The sequence below is a fragment of the Triturus cristatus genome, chromosome 6, assembly GCF_964204655.1.
Source record: "Triturus cristatus chromosome 6, aTriCri1.1, whole genome shotgun sequence".
Taxonomy (NCBI): Eukaryota; Metazoa; Chordata; class Amphibia; order Caudata; family Salamandridae; genus Triturus; species Triturus cristatus.
Genome location: NC_140589.1, coordinates 611,756,934 through 611,781,476, shown reverse-complemented (window position 1 = coordinate 611,781,476; position 24,543 = coordinate 611,756,934). Strand labels below are relative to the sequence as shown.

The following is a 24,543-nucleotide window of genomic DNA, read 5'->3' as shown; positions in this document are numbered from 1 at the left end:
GTACATATCTATTTAGCAATGTGTTGCTGCTGATTCTTCTATTTTCTGGTCTCTTGCTTTCCTTGTCAGGAAATGGTTCTGCAGATTAGGATGTATGAACTCTTTTCCGTGTCGTTGCCACGATAAGGGAGTCTGCTGGCACAGTCGCTCTAATGTAAGGTGGCATTTGAGAAACTGGTTTCTCTTACGTTCCGGTAGTAGTGTCTCCATGAGGAAGGAATATGCTACTTACCAGTATGCATCTGTTCTTGGCATGTATAGCTGCAGATCCACACACTCGCATAGTAGATCGCCATCTGGTGTTGGGCTCAGATGCTTGCACCTTGTTCTCTTGGAAGAAGTCTTTGTAGTCACGAGATAGGTGACTCCTCCCTTGGACGATAGTGCGCATGGGCATCAACTCCATCCTTAGATTGTTTTTCGCCATGATGGGGAATGGAGTTAGTAGAAGAGAAAGATGTCCATGTGTGTATATCTAAGTAAGATAGAACTGGAACAGATACAGGTCCCGGGGAGGTGGGTGGGCGGGCGTGTGTGGATCTGCAGCTCTACATGCCAAGAATAGATGCATACTGGTAAGTAGCATATTCCGTTCGAGGCATATGAGCTGCAGATCACACACTAGCATAGACTATACAGCAGTATCTCCCCTAGTGGTGGTCACCTGTATTGGTTGCAGTAGTTTGAAATAAAGTTTTAAGGACAGCTTGGCCCAGAGAAGCTTGTTGCTTTGCTTGTACGTCAACACAATAGTGTTTAGTGAAGGTGTGTGTTGTAGACCATGTGGCTGCCTTACAAATGTCTAAGGGAATGTTCCCTAAGAATGCCATTTAAGCCCCTAGTTTGCGTGTGGAATGCGCTCTAGGGGGAACTGTTAATGTGCGTTTAGCTTTTTGATAGAATATTTGGATACATTTAACTATCCACCTAGCAATCCCAGAGTTGCAGATGGGGTTACCCTTGTGTGGTGGAGAGAAAGCTACAAACAATTGTTTTGCGGAAAGATTTAGTTCTGTTAATGTAATAAAGAAGGGCTCTTTGAACATCTAAGGTGTGAAGAGCTCCCTCCGCTACAGAGTCTGGGTTTGGAAAGAACACTGGTAACTCCATGGACTGGTTAAGATGAAAAGGAGATATGACTTTTGGAAGGAATTTTGGATTTGTCCTAAGAACCACTTTGTTACGATGTAATTGTAAGAATGGTTCTTGTATGGTTAGAGCCTAGATTTCACTCACTCTTCTTAGAGATGTGATTGCAATAAGGAAAGCTACTTTCCATGTGAGGAACTGTAGTTCGCATTTATGTAGAGGTTCAAATGGGGGTCCCATAAGCCTAGTAAGAACAATGTTTAGATTCCACGCCTGAGAGGGTGGTAATCTGGGAGGAATAATTCTTTTAAGTCCTTCCATGAAGGCTTTGATCGCAGGGACTTTAAAAAGTGACAAGTGTTGTTGATTTTGTAAGTAAGCTGCTAGTGCTGCTCGATGCAGACGTATGGATGAGTATGCTAAATTACATCTTTGCAAATGTAGTAAGTAGCAAATGATGTTCTGGATGGAGGCATCCAGTGGGTGTATATTATTGTTAGTGCAGTAAATGGCAAATCTTTTCCATTTAGCAGCCTAGTAGTAGGTCTTCTGGCTTCTTTGATAATGTTCATGCAGTCTGGTGGAAGGTTAAGGTAACCGAACTCTAGGACTTCAGGAGCCAGATCGCCAGATTCAGTTGACCTGGATCTGGATGTCTGATCTCTCCATGGTTCTGGGTTAAGGACAGGGAGAGACGCAGTTTTTGGTGTGGAACTAGTGAGAGTTCCAGTAGTGTTATGAACCACGGTTGGTGTGCCCATGTGGGAGCTACGAGGATTAGTTTGAGAGATTGCTGCCTGAGCTTGCGTACCACTAGTGGAATGAGTGGGAGAGGCGGAAAGGCGAACGCAAATCTGCCTGACCAGTTCATCCTCATCGCATTGCCAATTGACTCCGGGTGCGGAAACCTGGCGGCGAAGGTTGGGCATTTTGAGTTTATGTGTGGCGAACAAATCTATGTCTGGTTGTCCCCATTTTTGAAAAAATGGTAGTTGACCTTGGGGATGTAGTTCCCACTCCTGAATCTGTTGTGTCTGTCGACTTAACAGATCGGTAATCTGATTGTGAACTCCTGGAAGGTGTTCTGCAAGTAGGTATATGTTCTGAGGAATGGCCCATCTCCAATTGTTCAGTGCGAGCTGGGACAGCTGCAGAGAATGTGTGCCTCCTTGTTTTTGTATGTAATACATGGCTGTCATGTTGTCCGTCCTGATGAGGACAGCCTTGTTCTGGACATGTAGTTGGAAGGATTTTAGTGCTAGGAATACTGCTGGCAGTTCTAGGCGATTGATATGGAGCACTTTCTGTTGAGTGGTCCATTTGCCCAGAGTTGTGTGTCCGAGGAGATGGGCTCCCAATCCTGTGAGTGATGAGTCTGTTGTCAGCACTATCTGTGGAAGAGGCTCGAGGAACGGCCACCCTTTGGACAGATTTGTTATGTTCCACCACTGTAGAGAGCGATGTGTGCGGCTGTCCACCAACACCAGATCTGTAAGTTGTCCTTGAGCCTGGTTCCACAGACATTCCTGTAAGTCTTGCATAAGGCACAATGAAGATGCAAGATGCCATCATGCCTATGAGCTGCATGAACACTCAGGCTGGAAGAGTGTTGGTTTTGAAATTTTGTGATAAGAGTTTGTATACTGGCTATCTTGGCTGGACTGGGATATGCTAGCGCTGTGTAGGTGTTTATTGTAGCTCCTAGATATTGGTGTATATGAGAGGGCTGGAGGTGCGACTTGGGGTAGTTGATCGTGAACCCCAAGTTGTGTAACATTTGGATGGTTTGGTGAGTGTGTAGAACACATTGGTTGCTTTTATTAGTCAGTCTAGAAATGGGAAGACATAAATTTGTTGTCTTCTCAGATGTGCTGCTACTACCGCAAGACATTTCGTGAATACTCTGAGTGCGGTGGTCACTCCGAATGGAAGGACTGAACTGGTAGTGATGTCCGTCCACCACAAACCTTAGGTACTTCCTGTGAGCAGGATGTATGGGAATGTGGAAGTAGGCGTCTTGAGATCTAGTATGGCAAGGAAATCGCTCTGTTGCAGCAGTGGGAGCACTTGTTGAAGAGTGATCATATGGAAATGATCTGAGTGTATATACAGATTTAGGGGTCTGAGGTCGAGTATTGGTCTCAGAGTCCCGTCCTTTTTGGGTATTAGGAAGTACAGTGAGTATACCCCTGTCCCTTGATGTTCTAAGGGAACTGGCTCTATAGCGTGCTTTTGAAGCAGTGAGAGAACCTCTTGTTTAAGGAGTGTAAGATGGTCTGCAGACATTGGGCGCTGTTTGGGTGGTATGTGTGGGGGGTAGCTGTAAGTTCCAGGTAGTAACCATACTGGATAATTTGTCTTACCCACCTGTCTGTTGCGATGGACTTCCAGACAGGTAGGAACTGTGTTAGTCTGCCCCCGACTGGAGTGGAATGGTCTGGGGGAGAGGAGGAAAGTCTCTGTTTTGTGGCGGGGGAGGTGCGAGTGTTATTACCTCAACCTCTTCCTTGGTTGTTGTTCCCTCTGTATCCGCTAGTAAAATATCCTCTACTGGGGGATGTTTGTGTAGTGGCTTTAAATGTAGACGAGGTGTCTGCGTCCATGTTTTTGGAGGCTCCTTTATAGAAGGAGCGCCGAAAGGAGCCACACGTTTTTGGGGACTGTAACGCTCCCATGGACTTTGAAGTCTGTGTCCTTTTTCATTTTTTCAAGGGCAGTGTCCACAGCCGGGCCAAAAAGCTGTTCTTGGTTGAATGGCTGACTGAGTATGGTAGTCTGGACCTCCTGCTTAAAGCCTGAAATGCGTAGCCAGGCAGGTCGTCTAAGGAGTACACAGTGTCTGCTGCGTCAAGTGCACATTTAATTGACGCATTTCAAATTAGCTTTCCCTCTTGGATAAGGTCATTTGCCTGGGTTTTAGACCGTTCAGGCAGATGCTGCAATAGATTTTCTAGCTGGTCATAATGTGCCCTGTCATATCGTGCCAGCAGTGCTTGCGTGTTGGCAATACGCCAGTGGTTAGCTGCCTGTGCCGCTACCCTTTAGCCAGAAGCTTCCAGCAATTTGGATTCTTTATCCGGGGGCGGCCCGCTTTCTAGCATTAGAAATGACTAGAGAATCAAAAGGCAACAGTCCTTTGATGCAGGATCTTCAGGGGCAGGCCTATATTTTTTTTCTATTCTAGGGTTAAGAACCCTGGCACGGATGGGATCTTTAAATACCTCAGGAGCATGCTTAATAACTCCTTTGATCATTGGTTATATTTGCACTGACATTTGGGATTGTTCAAATGTATCTAAGAGGAAATCTTCCTCTGGTGCGTCAGAGTGCATTGTGACACCATGATAAAGTACAGCCCTATTTAATAATTGTCCAAACCCAAGGTGATTATCTGGGGGAGACGGTTTTGAGGGATATGGCTGTGGGTCTGGGAGGTTTGGTAGATCTGTTGGGATAGGGAACGCCCAATCATCTAGTGGTGAGGTATCTGGATCCATGAAGGGGTCATTGGGATCACCGATCCCCCCCCCCCCCCCCCCATAGGCCATTATCATCATCAACTGGAGGTGGTGTATGTGGTGGTGAAGTTACAGGTAAGGGTGGTGTAGGCAGAGGAGGTGGGTTAGCAAGCGGTGTAGGAGAAGGAGGCATAGGTGATGTGGCAGAGTCCTTCTGCACAGGAACTGGTGCATATGGTGTGTCCAGTTTCCATTTTTTACATGACACAGCCATGACATGTCCTGTATTTGGGTTTATATAAATCTTTTTCTGCCTTGGATCGATAGGATCTGGATGAAAAGGTTCCTGTTCCTCGGGAATGGCTTTCGGTGCAGATTTGTTCGGTTCCGAGCGAGGCTGTGGTTGACCCTTACGGGTTTTGGCCTTAGGAGGCGTATCAGAGTCCTTAGGCTTCTGTTTCGGTTCAGAGGATGTTGGTTTAAGAGCCGAAGCCGGATATTTAGGCCTGGGAACGTTTGAAGCCAGCTTATCCAGGGGCCTCGGGGTTTTTGGGGTCGATTTGGAGGTGGAAGGCGTCGGAGCCGATTTCGGAGCAGAGTGTTCTTTTGGCTTCGGTGCCGAAGGTGCCGGCGGGACAATTACATGCAAAAACTAAATCCAAAATGGTCGCACACTGCTGACCTACCTGCGTGTTACCCCAAAGAACTGTGGTCCCTATAGTCAGCGTCGGCGAGTACACCTATGCTCGTGTCGTGAGTGCAAGTGTGAATAGCGTTAGCCATCCCTGGACACGTGTTTCGAGGTTGTTGCCTCTCGTCAGCAGGGAGTAGGAAAGAGTGCAGGGTTGCTGTGTAGGCTGCTAAAATCATTATCAGGTATGTACCTCTCGTAGCAACGCAGGTGCGTAACCTAGAGCCCGTCAGCTCTCCCGGCTCAAGGAGCCACTAAATAACTAAATCCAAAATGGTCGCACACTGCTGACCTACCTGCGTGTTACCCCAAAGAACTGTGGTCCCTGTAGTCAGCGTCGGCGAGTACACCTATGCTCGTGTCGTGAGTGCAAGTGTGAATAGCGTTAGCCATCCCTGGACACGTGTTTCGAGGTTGTTGCCTCTCGTCAGCAGGGAGCAGGAAAGAGTGCAGGGTTGCTGTGTAGGCTGCTAAAATCATTATCAGGTATGTACCTCTCGTAGCAACGCAGGTGCTATGAGAGGTACTAGACCTAATGATTTTAGCAGCTTACATTGCAACCCTACACTCTTTCCTACTCCCTGCTGACGAGAGGCAACTACCTCGAAACACGTGTCCAGGGATGGCTAACGCTATTCACACTTGCACTCACGACACGAGCATAGGTGTATCCGCCGACGCTGACTACAGGGACCACAGTTCTTTGGGGTAACACGCAGGTAGGTCAGCAGTGTGCGACCATTTTGATGTAACTATTTAGTGGCTCTCTGAGCCGGGGAGTCGACGGACTCAGGTTACGCACCTGCGTTGCTACGAGAGGTACTAGACCTGATAATGATTTTAGCAGCTTACATTGCAACCCTACACTCTTTCCTACTCCCTGCTGACGAGAGGCAACTACCTCGAAACACGTGTCCAGGGTTGGCTAACGCTATTCACACTTGCACGCACGACACGAGCATAGGTGTATCCGCCGACGCTGACTACAGGGACCACAGTTCTTTGGGGTAACACGCAGGTATGTCAGCAGTGTGCGACCATTTTGATGGGACAATTACATGCAGTTTGCTCTGTCCCGAGCTACCGGAAGGCTTGTCCCTTTTCTTTGGAGCTGAGCCCGGAGGCGGGGCTTCTGAAGGATGTTTTCGGTCTCGACTGGGGCCAACAGGCGAAGTCTTGACCACTGCCTTTGGTTTTGGATGGGTTGGGGCAGTAGTACTCACTCGTTGCCCAGGAGTGATGAGGTCGTCTGAGTATTCTGCCTCCGAGACGATTTCGAGATCCTCTGAATCTTCTTCCGGGACATCGGGGCCTTCATCAAAGATGTCCTCTGGTTCCAGAGCTGGTCTTTGTGCCATGATGTGTCGTCGAGTTCTTCGATCTCGAATAGTCTTCTTCGATCGAAAGAATGCACAGGCTGGACAGCTGGACTCTTCGTGTTCAGGTGATAGGCACAGGTTGAAGACCTAGTGATGGTCACTGTGCGGGAATTTTGCTCCACACTGGGAGCATTTTTTAAATGGCGTCCCTTCCATGAGCCGTAGTCCTTACAGCGTGGATTGGCCCAGCAGCCCGCGTCGACGTCCGGAATCGAGCCGATCAAGTTGGGTCGAAGATGAGTGAATCCGATGATTTTTTGGAAGTTTTGTGCTTTGAAAAGTTTGAAATTGAGATTTCGGAGCGGAAAAGTTGCATCCGAACCCAATGACAGAAAAAAACAATCTAAGGATGGAGTCGATGCCCATGCGCACTATCGTCCAAGGGAGGAGTCACCTATCTCGTGACTACAAAGACTTCTTCCAAGACAACAACAAGGTGCAAGCATCTGAGCCCAACACCAGATGGCGATCTACTATGCTAGTGTGTGATCTGCAGCTCATATGCCTCGAACATATACTTCTGATTGTTCTTCCTCCAGTTGTACTCTGTAGGTGCATGCAGCCCTTTTTACTACTGTATGCAATGATGTTGTCTGGTGGCGATGGTTTTGATAGAGAACACTTCACCCCTACATATGGTGAGTCCGCATAAATGTCTAGCCAGTTATCTGTTACACCTATGTGTGAGACCCCTTCTCTTCCTACACGTCAAATAAGTGTTCTTCCAAAACTTCCTGCAGCTCTGGGGTAGCAGGTTGTTCTAGCTCCTGTTTCCTCAACATCAACTTGTTTTTTCAGTGGAATTCTTTAACCCTTCAGGAAGTCACTGAATTCCCTCTTTTTAATTAGGGCTTCACGTTCGGCCTATAGACGCTTTCTTTTCACCTCTACCTCAAGTGATTTGATGTTTTTCTTTGTCGAGCTCCGCCTCATCTTTGTTTCGACATCGATCTCTTCCCCTTGGGCCTCCTCGGTCTCCAGGATACCCTCGCTCGACAGGCCCAGGTCTGTTAAGGACTCCTGTTTTCTCTGTGGTGATGCCATCGCATAGCATGCCCACCTCTGCTTCTGCCTTCCCCTGATGGTCTTGGCCAAGAACTCTGCGCATGCCGGGCAGTCCACTGCGCTATGGTCTTTAGGTAGACAAAGTTTACAGACTTTGTGTGTCCTTCTGTGCATACTTGCGGTGATACTTGTGGCAGAAATTAAATGGGGATGCTCCATACCCCTTTCTCATTCTCCGACCATGTGGTCCTGGTGTGCCAACCTTCCCACCTTGGTGTCACTGGGTGACTTTTTCAGTGTTTTTTTCCTCAGTCTCTTTTTGGCATCCTATGTCCTATCAGCAGCAGCCACTCCTGTTCGCTCAACGGTGATACTCGGTGGAAAAACGTATTTTCTCGCAATTTCTTCTTCGACTCAGTTGAGTTCTCCCCTAGGCTTCCACAGCCAACGGCGGCACAAAGAATCTGAAGATGGCAACCGCATCGTGGGATTTCTGGGGCATTCGTTTGACATTACATGAAGAGGGGTTTAAACCCAAATGGTCAAAAACGCCCACGAAAAAGGAGAAAAGAGACTTCAAGGAGACTTTGCAGACCCAACCACTAGATGACAGAATAAAGTCAGTTATGGTTGTTTCTCCATTGCCACATCACCCCAAAAGTGTAATCCATCCTTCATCTTCAACTAGACACCAGCTTTTTTAGGCTGGCAACTTAGAGGGTAGAAAAGGTGTTGGATAAGAAGCAACTGGCAATAAAAAGTTAGTGGATTTCAAGCAACCCATTTGTAAACCATGGGCCACTTCAACAATTTGAGTGCTCAAGAACTGGTCAACAAGATGATGATATGTACTCAATGAACCAATGCAACTGGGTTAAAGTAACAAAGGATCATAACGCAGTATTTAGATTATGTCCAATTTATATGTAATGTCTGTATGAGTGAAAGGCGAGCGGTGCGCCTTGAGAGTGCATGGGGAGGGTGGGGGAGTGTAGACTTGCTGTTTTGTAAGTGTACATGGAGCAGCGTGACGATGTGATTACAAGGTACAGCACATTAAACCTAGACCTTTTGGGATTGCCAATGCTAATTGCGCATATTGCTAGTGCAGGTTTATAACCAGCAACCAAGCTCCTCTGTCAGCAATGCAAATGCCTGGGCCACAGTCTATGTTGATGTTTATGCTAATTAAAAGTTGCATCAACCTCTTTAAGGTAACTACACAATACTATTGGTTAATAAAACACATTACACTTAAACAGACCAGCGAAAACGGTTCTACCCAACTGCAACAGACACTATAGCTACTAGCCCACATCTATACCCCTCTTAAGGACTACAGCATGCTATCCCATCCTCATTTATATAACTATTTTTTCAGAATTTAGCAAGATTTACAAGGAACCAAAGCATGGGCAACATCTCCCACCAGAATGCCTCTCCTGCAACCTTCATAAAACTCCATCATAATACCACCCCATATCATGAGACATACTGCACTCATGCCACAAAAGGCTCTCCCCTTAATGATGGAGAAAGCTCTGCAAGAAAAGATTACATTATATGGGAAGCTTTGTAGGTTACCTACCTTCCACAACAACCTTTGCCACACACATACGGTAGACCAATTATAGAATGCCCAGATTAAAGGCTTCCTAATCCCATGCAGAGTTGTGTACAGAGAAGATCAGATGAATGCCATATGACATGCATATCTGTTTGACAATACCTTGATATTTGGGACCAATCCAGGGGACTGGTCTCTGGGATCTACCGGACACTTATCTCTTTGCAATACTCCAAACTGGTGGATCAAGAGGCCAGACTAATGGTGGCAAAGTATTGTATACAGACTACACTGAGAAACACCGATCTGACCGAACGCTTACACGCAATAGGGTTGTGAGGTAAGCTAGACCAAAAATCTTATATTTCAAATTCCTGCATTAAAGATATCAAACTGAGCAGGGCTTCTTCCCAGTGATGCATGCTGGAGATACGGTTGACAAATAGGATCTACCTCATTTTATGGCACCATAGTAAACTGAACGCCTACAGCAAGCACTATTGTTATAATTATCCAACATAGGTACCATCAATGTAGCATTATCAATACACTAAGTATTACTATTCGAAATAATGAATATCTGCAGGATGGAAAACCTGTACAAACTTGGTAAGTGACCTCATTAGCAGTGGCCAAAATATGCATCCTTCGACACCGAAATCAGCCAACTGTTCCCACTGCAGCTGAATGGATCAAAGAACTGATAGATTACACACTGTAAGCACATTAACTACTATAATCAATGAGCTTACCTTTATCTTGTCCCACGGATTCCTCATGAAGAATGCTGTGTAGAACTGGGTTCTTCCATACTCCCTTCTCTTGTGATAGAGTATATAAGAAATGTAATTCCAAGTTGCCATTCTCCGCCAACCTTTGATGAGACCCCTTATAACAGGAGGGCAAACAAGTGTCAGTGCACTAAAATCTTACTGATCATATGAATAGCATATATATGGATTCAAATGGAGATCAACAAACAATTAAAAAAAATTACCAGTGAAAGATGTATTACTTTCAAGTTAAAACATTTCTTCGAATAGTGCTGCACACAAAAGCAAAGAAGGTAAGAGACTAACATCACAGTCGGTGGGCGTGGTGACTATGGAAGAACATGGAAATATGAAATAAAAATATCAATAAGATTGCTACAGGAAGCAGTTTATAAGCATGCACTTTGAACATTAAAAGTAATATAATTTAGGTGCCATTGTTTGGACATAGGAGGTTCAGAGTTAAAGAAGATCTTCAACTATGGAAAAGTGTTTTAGGTCAGTCTCAAAAAGAGAAGAAAATCAATGCCTGGAGCTCAAAGTTAGAATACAGGAAGTCAGATGACTAAAAGAATCTTAATCTGGAAAAGACACATGGTGCTTTCGGAGTGGTGCGTTAGAAGAGAACATATAAAGAGCAGATATACAGCAAAACTGCCAACATATAAGGTTGAGCGCAGTATCTCTCTCTATTACCCTTGAATAAATGTGGTAGCAAAACAGAGGTTGGTTATTGTCTGGGGAGGGATAGGCTTGTCAAGGGTGCAAAATAACTTGGATGATAAAATAGGACACTACTATAGTCAGCAATTTCACTCATCTGAAGCTCACTAACTGAACTCTAGTTTTAGCTGTAGTGAATGCCCCAGGACTTTTGAAAGGGACGCACAGTTAGATTTTCAACTGTAAACAGCACGGTGTCCAATAGAGAGCATAGACTATAGAGATGGGAAGGTTGGGAACATTTTAGTTTAAGAGGAGTAAATGGAAAGATGCTCAGTGATGAATAGCTGGCTGTTAATCTGATAGAGAAGATGAGAGAGTAAAATAGGAGTTAAATCAGTTCACCTATAAGAGCAAAAAAGGCAATGGATAGAGGCAAGACCTAGATTTCACTGCCTTAAGGGTTCATTTTGCTCACCACTGATTACTGAATCACCTCAACCATGGTGGCTATGTCATTGAGTTTCTGTAAGATGACGCCTGGTCCACAATATGAACAAAAGGATTAAGTTACTTACCCAGTAAGCATCTGTTCTTGGCATGTAGAGCTGTAGATTCACATTCTTTGCATACTCCTGCCATCTAGTGTTGGGTACGGATGTTTGCATGTTGTGTTTCTTCGAGGAAGTCATTCCAGTCACAAGGTAATGGGACTCCTCCTTTTGGTGATAGTGCGCATGGGCATCGACTCCATTGTTAGATTTGTTTCCCGTAAGAGGGTGAGAATGGAGTAAGTGAGTGTAGTAAAGAGATGTCCATGCGTATATAATGTAAATAAGGAGAACTGCAACAACTACAGGTGACCGGGGAGGTAGGAGGGCGAATGTGAATCCAGCTCAACATGTCAAGAATAGATACTTACTGGGTAAGTAACAATCAGTTTGAGGCATGTGTGCTGTATATACACATGCTTTGCATAGACTATACAGCAGTATTCACCCATAGCTGAGGCTAACCAGTAGATGTTGCAGTTGTCTGAAAAAGTGTTTTTAGCACTGCTTGCCCTACATTGGCTTGTTGTTGTGCCAACAAATCCACACAGTAGGGTTTGGTAAATGTGTGTGGTGTAGACCATGTTGCAGCTTTACATATGTCAGCTGTAGGAATGTCACCTAAAAAGGCTTTGAATGCCCCTATTTAGGGAGTGTAATGCACTCTAAAGGGTATAGATAAAGTTCTCTTTACTTTTGCATAGCAAGCTTGAATGCATTTAAGAATCCATCTTGAAATGCCAGATTGAGAGATAGAATTTGTGTCCTTGTGAGGTGTTGCAAATGCAACAAACAGTTGCTTTGGTTTAAGGAAATCTTTTGTCCTTTCGATATTATACAGTAACGCTCTACTGACATCAAGTATGTAAAGAGCTCGTTCTGCTACAGAATCAGGTTGAGGGTAGAACACAGGTAACTCAACTGATTGGTTAAGACGAAAAGTAGAAACCCCTTTAGCGATTAATTTTGGGTTAGTGCGAATAACTACCATATCTTTATGAAGCTGAAAGAAGGGTTCTTCAAAGGTTAATGCCTGTAGCTCATCAACTCTCCTTAATGAAGTGTTTGCCATGACGAAGGCAACTTTTTATGAAAGAAACTGCAAGGGACAATTGTGTAATGGTGAAAGGGTGCACCCATGAGTCTTGTAAGTACAATGTTGAGATTCCATACCGGTGCTGAAGGTATGCTGTCTGTTTTGCAGACATGCAGCCACTGCTCCAAGGTGCAATCGAATAGTTGGGTAAGCTAAATTAGAATGCTTTAGGTGCAGAAGATAACTAAATGTTTTGAAAATAAGCATCTAAAGGATTAATCTTGTTATTACAATAAATAAGTTTGCATTTTGCTGCACAACAAGCTCTGGTAGTGGGCTTTCTTGCTTCTTTTAGAATAGTCGTACAGTTTGGCGGCAAATTTAAGTATCCAAACTGACTTTAGGAGCCAAATAGTGAAGTTGAGCTCCTTGGGGGATGGGTGTCGTATTTTCCACGGTTCTGAGTGAGAAGGCTGGAACTGAGGTGTAGCTGTTGATGTGGAACTACTGACAGCCCCAACAGGGTGGTGTACCATGGTTGACGGGCCCATGTGGGAGCTACTAAAATCACTGAGTGATGTTTGCCTGAGCTTTCGAACCAGAAACGGAAAGAGTGGGAGGGGCGGAAAAGCATAGGCAACTATCTTTGACCATTTGATCCATACGGCATTGCCTTTGGATTGAGGGTTAACCTGGAGGCAAAGTTTGGGCATTTTGCGTTGTCCACTGTGACGAACAGATTTTTGTGGAAATTCCCATTTTTGAAAGTATGGAAGGAGAACTTGGGTATGAAGTTCCCACTCGTGTATTTGCGGTCTCCTTCTGCTGAGGAGATCGGCAATTTGATTGTTGACTCCTGGAAGGTTTTCTGCCAGAAAAGGAATTTTGTGATTAATTGCCCAGCTTCAGATGGTCAGAGAGGCGTGACAGCTGTAGAGAGTGTCCCCTCCCCCCCCCCCCCCCACTGCTGCATATAGTACTTGGCTGTCATGTTGTCCATGCGGATTAGGGCAACCTTGTCTGAGATGAGACTCTAAAGCTTTGAGTGCCAGAAATACTGCTAGAGGCTCTAGATTGTGATGTGGAGACATTTGTGCTTGTGGTCCCTGTGACTCTGAATTATGTAATTGTGTAGATCGGCACATCAACCTGTGAGATATGTGTCTCGGCCTGTGGAACAGTGTCAATGAAAGGCCACCCTTTTGTGGGTTCCACCATGGTGGAGAGCGATGGGTGCGGCTTTCTACCAACACTAGATCTATTAAGTGACTGATTCCACTGACTTGCTAAGCATTCCTGTAGAGGACGTGTGTGTAGTCTTGCATGAGGCACTATTGCAATGCTGGACTCCATCATTCCTAACAGTTGCATAAAAGTTTTGGCTGTTTAGATTTGATTGGCTTGAAACTGCAACAGTTTGAATATGGCAAATTCTGGCTGCACTGGGAGAGGCTAGAGCTGTGTGAGTTTCGAGAGTCACTCCCAGATAAGATTGTATTTGTAAAGGCTGTAGAGGAGACTTTTGCATGTTCACTGTGAAGCCAAATCGGTGAAGTAACTTTAGCATGGTCTGAGTGTGTTTAGACACTTCTGGTGTGTGTGCTGGCTTTGATGAGCCAGTCGTCTAAGTAGGGGAAGACGTGAATTTTTTGTCTTCTGAGATGAGCTGTCACTACAGCTAGATATTTAGTAAACACTCTGGGAGCAGTAGTTACTCTGAATGGGAGTACCTTGAACTGATAGTGTTTGCCTGCTATCTAAAATCGGAGATATTTGCGATGAGCTGGATGGACAGAAATGTGAAAGTATGCGTCTTTTAAGACACAAAATCCCTGTGTTGTTGAAGTGGAAGCACATGTTGGAGCGTTACCATATGGAAGTGTTCTGACAGTATGTATAGGTTTAAGATTCTGAGATCCAAAATGGATCTCAAGGAGCCATCCCTTTTGAGGATTAGAAAGTAGAGAGTACACAACTACACCATGGTACTGTAATGAAACTGGTTGTATGGCTCCTTTTTCTTAGAGACTACACTTCCCGTTTGAGTAACCGTAGGTGGTGTGGCAACAGTTTGTAAGTTTGAGGTGGGATGTTTGAAGGATTGGTGGTAGGCTCTAGGCAATACCCATGTCGGATAAGATTGATTACTCATTTGTCTGAGGTTATGGATTGCCAAATGGGGAGAAATCGTTGAAGTCCTCCTCCAACATGTGTTAAATAATCGGGGGGAAATTTTGGCAAGTCACTGTTTGTTGGGAGAAGGGGATTTACGTGCAGGCGTTTGTCAAAAGGGGTGTTTAAAATAGGTTGCTGAACCTTAGGTTTAAACCATGCATGCCTTCTGAGAGAACGCTGGCATTTATCTCTTTAGCCGTGGTGTCAGCGGCATCTAGAGCACATCTAATAGACGAGTTAGAAAGGAGTTTGCCTTCTTGAACTAACTCTTGTGCTTTGCTTTTGTATTTGTCTGGGAGATTTTGGAGCAGTTAATCCATCTCATCCCAGTGTGCCATGTCGTACCTAGCTAGTAGGCCCTGTGTGTTTGCGATGCGCTACTGGTTAGCGGATTGAGAAGCCACTCGCTTGCCCAAGGCATCTATAAGCTTAGATTTCTTGTCTGGGGGAGGTGCATCACCAGATGTTTATGAATTATCCATTTTGGACATTACTAGGGAATCGAGAGATAATTGTCCTCAGATAAACACAGGGTCAGATGGAGAAGGTTTATATTTTTTATCAACTGAGGGAGTGGATACGTGCTCTTACAGGGTCTTAAGATGTCATCTGCATGCCTCATCATGCCCTTTAACATAAGGAGTGTTTGACTTGACCTATTTGTGGACCCAAGGGTTTCAAATAAAATGTCTTCTTCTAACGACCCTTTATGTAAGGCTACCCCATGATACTCTGCTGCTCTAGCAAAACGTTCTTGATAAGCCAGGTTATCTGGTGGTGATGGTTTTGCAGGGTAAAGGTCTGGGTCAGTATTGCCTGAAGGGTCAATGGTGTAATCATTCCATGGGTCTACAGGCAAATGTGTCTTCATCAGTATCATTCCCCTGAGGCTGTGTTTGTGGAGATCCCTGAGGTGTTGTGTGAGGGACCTTGAATTGGTAACTCTAGAGAAGATCGAGGTGGAGGGGATTTAGGGGCAGGATAAGCAGGGCTAGTAGCCATGTGCTTTATTCTTTTCAGAGGAATTTTATCTGTAGGGTCCTCTGAAGGGAGTTTATGTTTGACTGGTGTTGGAGCAGAAATATTTCCTGAATCAAGAGGAATATAAAACTTCTTCTGTTTAGGATCCAATTTAGCCTTGAGAATGCCTAAAATTCGTTCAGGATTCTCAGAGAGACTGTCCTTTGATTTCGGCACCAAAATAGTTTTGCGAGCAGAAGGTTTCGGCTCCGAAGCATGTTTTGGTTTCGGAGCGGAGGGTTTAGGCTCCAAACCAGATTTGCCCTTAGCACCAGAGTGTTTCGGCTCCGAACCAGATCTGTCCTTGGAACCGAAGGGTTTCATATCCGAAGATGATTTCGGCCAACTCTATCCCAAGCCGGAAAGCTTGATGGTTTGTTTCTGTACCGAGTCAGGGGGTCAGAAACATTGTCTCGGTGCCAACCTTGGCTCGAAGGCAGAGGCAGTCCCATAACCTTATGTTTTTTTGAAAAAGTTTTGGGGGACAAGGGGTCTTTGGTACTCACGGCACCCTGTCCCGGAGTCACATCTTCAGACTCCGGGTCGATCTCAAGTTCGGAATCTGACTCTGGCACAGAGATGGCCTCTTCTTCTGCCGCCGACTCTTCGACGTTTTCATGCTCGAATTCTTCACCGAAGATATCCAGAGTGTGCTGAATGCTTTGATGTTGCATTTCTCATCGTCAAGCCAGCCAATCGCGTAGGGTTTTCTTTGACCGAAACGACTTACAGGCATCGCAGTATTCTTCCTTGTGCTCCGGTGAGAGGTACAAGTTACAAACTTGATGTAGATCGGTGCAAGGGTATTTGGCGCAGAACCGAGATCAGAATTGGAATGGACTGTTCCATCGGCGGAAGGATAGACCGACGCAGCTAGGCCACAGAGCCACACCCGATGGGTCTGACGGAAGATAGAGTGTTTCCTCATCTATTCCTTAACCGGAGAACGGGGAAACGCGTTTGAGAACAGTACTGTCGAGGGTAGTGGATTGCGTACCGAGGGGAACACGAAGAACGGTTTCGAACCAGAGCGCAGCAATACACGTCCGAACCAGCTGGCGGCAAAAAACTATGGAGTTGATGCCCATGCGCACTATCACCGAAAGGAAGAGTCACTTTACCTCGTGACCGTAAAGACGTCTTAAAAAAAAAAAAACAACTTGCAAACATGCGGACCCAATACTAGATGGCAGGAGTATGCAAAGCATGTGTATTTACAGCTCACATGCCCTGAACATATGTATATATGTGATGTAATATAAAACAGGGTTGTTTGTTTTGTATTGTTAAATGTCATTGTGGTGAATGAGAATGTATTGTAGTCGTGGTTGTTGCTGTGCGTGCGTAATGTGTGGTATTGGTATTTGTTTTAGTGAACTATTTCGAGGCAGTCTTAGATTCATGATGTTTTAGGCAGTATATCTGGATTGGATTCCATTGGATACGGAGACTGAATGTTGTGGACTCCAAGGAGATGGGCTGCAGTGATTCTCAGGTTTCAGGCTAGCAAATAATTCCAGATGGATTGGGTTTCTAGAGATAGTACATCATGGGTTGTCTGTCCAAAAAAGGAGCAAGTCTGTCTTGAAAGAGGGTTGGAAAGACTTTAGACCCAAGTGAACAATTCTTAGTTTCAGTATGTTGGTGTGGTATGTCATTTCTTTAGTGAAGCATGTTCCCTGTATCTGAACGTGATCCATAAGTGCACCACAAACTGAAAGGGGGGCAGTCACTATTGTCTGTGATGGGACCTCCTGATGAAAGGTCATTCCAAGGTGTAGATCTTTAGATTGACACCACCATTTGAGAGACTTCTTAGTTTTGAGGGAAAGGGTCATCATCCTCACAATTATTCACATATTGGCTGCATTGATCTTCCAAACACTCTGGTTGTGGTCTAATGTGGAGGTCAGTGTTCTGGATCAGAAAGATGCAAGACGCCATTGAGCCCAGTAGAGCTGACACTTGTCTTGCCATTGGATGGGAGGCTTTCATTAGAGCTTTATATTTCAGATGTATGGCTAATAGTCTTTCCTCCGAAGGAAACACTCTTGCTTTTATGTTATTGAGAATCGTTCCTAAATAATAAAGAGATTGCAACAGAGCTGGTCAAATTTGTGAATCTACATGCAGGTCTAAGCGATTGAAAGTAGAGCCATTTATTATATAAATGTTGGTAAGCTTGTTGATATGTTGAAGCCTTGCTGAGCCAGTTGCCTCAATACGGAGAGACTAAGATCTTGCGTTTCCAGAGATGCGTGGTAACCACAGTCACAAATTGTGAAAAAGATTTTCAGGCTGATTTGCGGATGAAAAAAAGTACTTTGTTCTGGTTGCTTCTGACCATAAATGTTAGGAATTTACGGTGCTTTCTGGCCTAAGACCCCCTCAGATCTGCCTACACTTCAACACAAAAAACAAGCCCAACATGAACAAAAAAACCAGTGGGACAGCACGGAGCCCAGCCATCGCCAAGCTTCTCTCAGATAGCAGCTGCCACCAAAATGAACAATAGACCAATGATTTCACCAAATATCCGTCAAATGCTGAACTTTCCTTAGTGTTGGAAGGCGGACGCCGAGGAGTCGGCGAGACCACCAAGGGGGGCCCTCACACTGTACGAAGTAGCCGAGCGCTGCCGAGAAGTCTCCTGAGAGATCCTTCTCCTATCACGTACTAGCCCAGCAACACCACCACACAGGACTCAAGGAGGTTGTCTCAAGACAAGCAATTCTTTATCAGCAATAAAAAGGTTACGAGGTCAATATTTACACGATGGGATCGCGGGATCCACCAAAAGTCTGTGTCTCTTTGGAAGGGTAGGGGTAGCGGGACAGTCTTTGGCAGGAGTGCGGTACGAGGGTACCTGGGGCCCAGCTCTTATCCTCAAGCTGGAGGACCTCCGGATCTCGGAGGGGTCGAGCCGCGACGGCGTCAGCAGGGCTCTGGCGTACAGTTCGTGGAGAGCCGCGATCCAATCAGCAGGGCTCTCAAGATGGTTTCTGCTCAGCTCGAGCCGCGACGTCGTCAGCAGGGCTCCGAGGGAGGTTCCAGCGAGGTTGGGCCGCGACAGCGTCAGCAGGGCTCCGATGTTCCAGGTGGCTTCAAAGTGTTCACAATAAGGAGCCGCGACTCAGTCAGCAGGGCTCGTGATGGTTCCGACAAGAGTTCTTCTCCGTAGGGTCAGCCGCGATTCAATCAGCAGGGCTCTCGACTCCGGGATACAACTGCCGATCTGTGGCGGGGTCGCCCCAGATATAGGTCTGGAGCCCTTTGATGTCCGGACCCAGGCGCCCGGTGGGGGCGGAGAGGCCGGGTGGAGGTGGCCAGACGCCCAGCAGGAGAGGCGCCAGGCCCAAGGGAGTTGCAGGGCGATCACACCTCGAGAGGGGAGGACAGTTGGGGGTCCCATCGATACTGTCCTCCGCCGGGGGCGATGAATGGTTCCTGCGGCACCCCCTGGCCAGTTTGTGGTGCCTCGATGTCGGGGCTTCGCTGGGGTCGAGGCCGGGTTGAGCGGGGTCGCGCTGGCTGGTGCACAGAGTCACGTGGGTGCCAACAAGATGGCGGAGCCACGAGGGGTATGCGACCTCGTGCAGCCCAGGATGAAGGGCCTCAGTGCAGTTCAGAAGGGTGGCCCGTGAAGGCCGGGGCGGGGAACGGGCACAATCCACGGGGGTAAGGACCATGCCACGAGGCCGGGTCCAACACTTAGATAATAAAAGACAAACCCCAGATGGCGCCAGGCCCCGGGAGCACATACATTGAAGAGGTCTAAAGTCTCTACTTTCTACACAAGGCATAGCAGAGTGTGATGAACCTCAAGAGGGATTTGAGCCCAAAGGGCTATTTTGAGACACTCAGAGAAAACTTCTCATGACTATTCCACCATATTCCCTCACTGAAAGATCTCACCTCAGATGATCTAGTCTGGGTAGAGTTTGCACGTCACAAAACAGAATTACTTAGGACACCAAAACAATCTGGAAGAGAGAGGATCACAGAGATGCTATTCTCTGTGAACAAAGTACTTTGAGACTGAGAAATAAAGCTTTTAAAGCAGTTTCCATCAAAATGCCCCAACATACAACTATTTCTGGGACAATCTGGTTCAACCAAAATCATATTTAGGGGTGCTACTGGTGGGACCCACAACAGAACACCAAAAGCACCCAAGAACACAACCACTTTAATAGCATCGTGCACACAAAATCAAAGGAGCTGTGACAGAACTTGGAATGAGCATAATGATTGGGGGTGGTCAGTAAACTCACTATCAGGGGAGAAGAATCAATACCCCTAGCATTACTCCAGCCTACTGGCAACGAGCTTCGAAAGGAAACAGCACGCCCTATCTCAATTACCTCATGGAATGTGGCTGGCCTTAAAACCATTGTGACAAGTAAACAAGCGCTAGCTTATCTGGTTAAAAGCAACCTTCTCTGTCTGCAAGAGACCTGGGCTCCTACACATTAAATTATACAACTATTCTATGAAATCTTGAAGTCTGCTCCTGTCCCTGTCTCTTTGGCCGCCATTCAGGGGGCCCGTTTATTTTTGTCAAACACACATGCAAATTAGAGGCTCCCATAATTAAACTCAAATCTAAAGCCTTACACGCAGTCCTAATAACATGAACAAAAATAAAACACAAAATAATACCGGTTACCTTAAAAGCTCTCTCAATGCACCAAATACAGGAAGAAACTAATGGTGGATGACCTCTGCGACTTCTTAAATCTTTTCACCGACTTCCTAACCCATGAAATTCTGTTGGCAGGCAACTAACATACATGCACTAGGAAATTCTAATGATCCTTTTACACATTCAAAAGAATGAGTAACATTGAAGGACTTTAACAACTTATAAACTGTCCTCGGCTCAAGAACACTGAGGCATAAGCCCCAAAACGTCCGCTTTCTCTCAACTACAAGGAAATTTCAACAATCGATTATATCTTTACCTTAGAGTCCCTAGGAAGCTGCTTTGCCAACTAAGAGATAGTCAACAAGTCAGAGAGAGACAATAGTCCTGAGCCTTACTCTGGAGCCAACGGCACCACTGGCAGAAAGATGCACCAACGTGGCTCCTCAACAGGAGCTGAATCAGCCATTCTCATCAGAAGAATTAAGCGGAGTCTAGAAGACACTCCAAAGGTGACAACTCGACTAGTAAAGCAGATCTCTGAAGGAACCAACAACTGCCAAGCGAGGACACTTCAATTGTGGGATGCTCTCATAGGAGAGTTTAGAGCCTCCCTGCTAGATTATTATAATACGAAGGCTACCATCATCAATTTCTTTATTAGATTTTAGAAATAAAATCTTAAAAGACAGATCAATTTAAAGCAGAGCACAAAGATGATCAGCATGTTTTAATGCTTGCTTTAAGACCCCAGTAAGATAACGTAAAAGGGAAAAAACAAAAACATACTGTAGGTGTTTTTAAAAACTGTAAATCCAATAATGCGGGCCTAACTTGGGTAAACTTCATTGGCTTTAAAGAACTAGTTACTTACCTTCGATAACGATATACCTGGAAGAGACATATTTGTAATGGATTCCTTACCTTAGAATCACCCGCAGGCTTCAGACTGGATCTGGAGAATTTTTCTTCAGCAGTACCCCTGCGCGTCGGTAGGTGGCGACAGTCGACGTTCGTTGTTGGCGTCGTGATCACCAGTATGACGTTGCGGTATCTACTTAGACTTCAGTTCTTTACACGACATTCCACGCCAGAAGTGCAGAGCCATGCAAGACACTGACCACTGGTGTACAAAAACTAGGGCCCGATGGGAAGTCCCTTACCCTAGACGTCAGTTCGCAGAGTGGGGAGGATAGGTGGGGCGGTAAGGAATCCATAACTAATATAGGTCTCTTACAGATATATTGTTACCGAACGCAAGTAACTTGTTGATCTGAAAGAGACTATTAGTTATGGATTTCTTACCTTAGAATAGATACCCCAGCACCGGAGGTGGGTCTGCAAACTAAGTTCACACCAGAAAGTCCTGGAGAACTGAACAGGCAAAGAAGCCGTCTCTCTGGACTTGACTGTCCAGGCAGTAATGCTTAGTGAACATGTGCAAGGAAGACCACGTGGCTGCCTGGCAGAAGTCATTAAGGGGGGACTCCAAGCAGTAGTGGCTGCCGTCGCCCTGGTGGAATGGGCGCGCAACCCTACTGGAGGTTCCTTTTTCGCCAAGGAGTAAAAAAAAATTAATGCAAAGAATGACCCATCGAGAGAGAGTTCGTTTTTGCATGGTCCGTCCTTTCTTGGCGCCCACATAGCTAATATAAAGCTGATCATCCACCCGGAATTGTTTTGTGCGATCCAGGTAAAACAAGAGCGCACGTTTTGGATCCAGACGGTGGAGCCTCTCCTCTTAGAAGGATGCGGGGCGGGAAGAAGGAGGGCAAAATGATGGTCTATCTTATGTGGAAAGAGGTAACCACTTTGGTAAGAAAAGTAGGCAGAGTTCAGAGGACAACCTTGTCCGGATGAATAGCAAGAAAAGGAGGCTTGGAAGGAGGAGCCTGAAGATCACTCACCCTGCGAGCAGAGGTGATGGCAACCAGAAGAGCAGTCTTTAAGGTCAATTATGTAGCGGCTCGAACGGAGCACACATAAGGTAAGTCAGAACAAGGTTCAAGTCCCACTGGAGCATTACGAAAGGTATAGGAGGAAACAAATAAGTAATGCCCTTAAGGAAACGATTTACAATAGGGGACTTGAAAAGAGAAGAATGATCAGGAAGCTGAAGAAAGGCTGAAATGGCTGAAAGATAGCCTTTAAGAATGCCCAGGGCAGAGCCCTGCTGAACCAAAGAAAGAATGAAGAGGACAACCTCTGAAAGGGGGGGCAAAAAGGGAATCCAAAGCCTTTGCTGTGCACCATGTCACAAATTTGTTCCATCAACAGGCCTATACGTGTTAGTGAAGAGACGCCTGGCTGCCAAGATTACATTACAGACTTAAGGAGGAAGGTCGAAAGCTGTCAACTGTCCCCGCTCAATCTCCAAGCAAGGATATTGAGGCTGGACAGGTTCGGGTGGAGGACTGCCCCCTGCTGCTGTGACAGAAGATCCTCCCGAAGAGGCAGTCTGATCGGAGGATCGATGGGCATGTTCAAGAGCTTGGGATACCAGACTCTTCGTGCCCATTCCGGAGCCACAAGAATGACTTGGGCCGGGTCGCGCTTGATCTTCTTCAGCACTCTGGGCAGAAGTGGTGTAGGCGGAAAGGCATATAGAAGACCACAACTCCACTCTCAATGAAAAATGTCGCCTAGCGAGTGCCGCCTTGGAAATTCCAATGCGCAGAACTTCTGACATTGCGCGTTTCTTCGGTGCCGAATAGATCTACCCAAAGGCTCACCCCACAGCTGAAAGAGACCTCGGACCACCTCAGAGTGAAGACTCCATTCATGATCCGTCAAGTACCAGTGGCTGAGTTCATCCGCCCTGGCGTTCAGTGAACCTGCCAGGTGTTGAAGCACCAGAGACATGCCCTGATGTTCCAGCCATGTCCAGAGGCGAAGGGCCTTCAGACACAGGGTAAACAACCCCACTCCGCCCTGTTTGTTGGAGAACCACATGGCGGTAGTGTTGTCCGTGAACACCTGCACTACTCTCCCTTTGACAGAAGGAAGGAATGCCTTCAGTGCAAGACTAATTGCCTGGAGCTCCAGAAGGTTGATCTGGAGCCCGGACTCTGCCAGAGACCAGAGGCCACTGATCACCTCGGGGAAGAGAGAGGGATCTGCCGTTGACCCAATCCTGGTTCATTAGCCACCACTGCAATTGGTGTGCAGTGCCCTCCGAGATCTGGACGCAATCGGAAAGATTTCCCTGATGTTGTGCCCACTAGAACTTCAGGTTCCACTGCAGAGCCCGCATATGCCACCTGGCATGATCCACCAGTAAGATGCAGGAGGCCATGAGGCCCAGCATCCTCAGGGTCATTCTGAAACGTGGGATAGAGACTGAAAAATCGGAATCACACACCAAATATCCCATATTTGCTGTTCGGGGGATAAGCCAGAAACTGCGTTGTATCCATAACAGCCTGATGAAAATGAGCTTCTGAGAGGGAATCCGGTGCAACTTCAGCACGTTGATAGTAAACCCCAGCGAATGCAGGGAGTCAGCCGTAGTCTGGAGGTGGGAGACGACAGCCTGGGGCAAGCTAGCCTTCAACAGCCAGTCGTCAAGATAGGGGTAGACTGGAGCCTCTGATCTGCGTAGTTGAGCTGCAACCCCTGCCATCACTTTCGTGAACACATGAGGGGCGCTGGGAGCACGGTAAACTAAAAAGGATTGTGGCCTACTGTGAACCTTGGGTAACGCCAGTGGGCAGGCAGAACGGGGATGTGAAAATAGGCATCTTGCAAGTCCAACGCTAACATCCAGTCTCCAGGGTAGAGGGTAGGCAGGACCTGAGCCAATTTCGACATTTTGAACTTCTACTTCCTGAGGAAGCGGTTGACGGCCCCGAGATCCAGGACAAAGTCCTTTGTCCTTCTTGGGTACCAAAAAGTAGTGGGAGTAGCAGCCACGATCTACTTGTGGCACAGGGACTCGCTCGATGGCTCCCTTGGCCAAGAGAGCTGCAACTTCCTGACGGAGAAGGGCAAAGTGATTCTCCAACATGCAATGGAAAGCAGGTGGCATGGAGGGAGGGGTAGTCTCGAAGGGGAGGGAGTTTCCCCTTCGTACTATCTGCAAAACCCACCGGTCCGATGTGATGTTGAGCCACTGGGGGAGGTGATGACGAATCCTGCTGCCCACTGGCAAGTGGTGGTCCAGAAAAGTCAGACAAGTAGGGTTTGGAGGATGCTGCAGAGGGGGCACTGGTGGACTGGCCAGCCTGCTGGTCCCCAGACCCAAGGGGCTGGATCCCATGCCCCCCACGAGACTGGTGCGCTTGCGCAGGCCTGTGGCTCTGGGCGGAACATGGTGGGGCACCCCTTCCGTAGCCACAAAAGGGGTGAAAAGCAGACTGCGCAGGGCGAGAGGTGGTAGCGAGGCCCAAGGATCTGTCCGTAGCCCTGGAATCCTTAAAGTGCTCAAGCGCGTTGTCGTCTTTGTCGCCAAACAAGAAACAGCCATCAAAGGGCCTGTCCAAAAAAGAGTTG

At 46.5% G+C, this 24,543-nt stretch overlaps 1 protein-coding gene across 2 annotated transcripts in view; it reads right to left on the bottom strand.

Moving 5' to 3' along the window:
* The window catches only part of ZNF292 (zinc finger protein 292), a 474,880-nt gene that overhangs the window by 283,304 nt on the left and 167,033 nt on the right, over nucleotides 1-24,543 (bottom strand). For both annotated transcript variants that reach the window (XM_085611081.1, XM_085611082.1), the window contains exon 4: nucleotides 9,942-10,077. In XM_085611081.1, coding sequence (XP_085467207.1) covers nucleotides 9,942-10,077 — 136 coding nt within the window. The remainder of the gene's footprint in view (nucleotides 1-9,941; nucleotides 10,078-24,543) is intronic.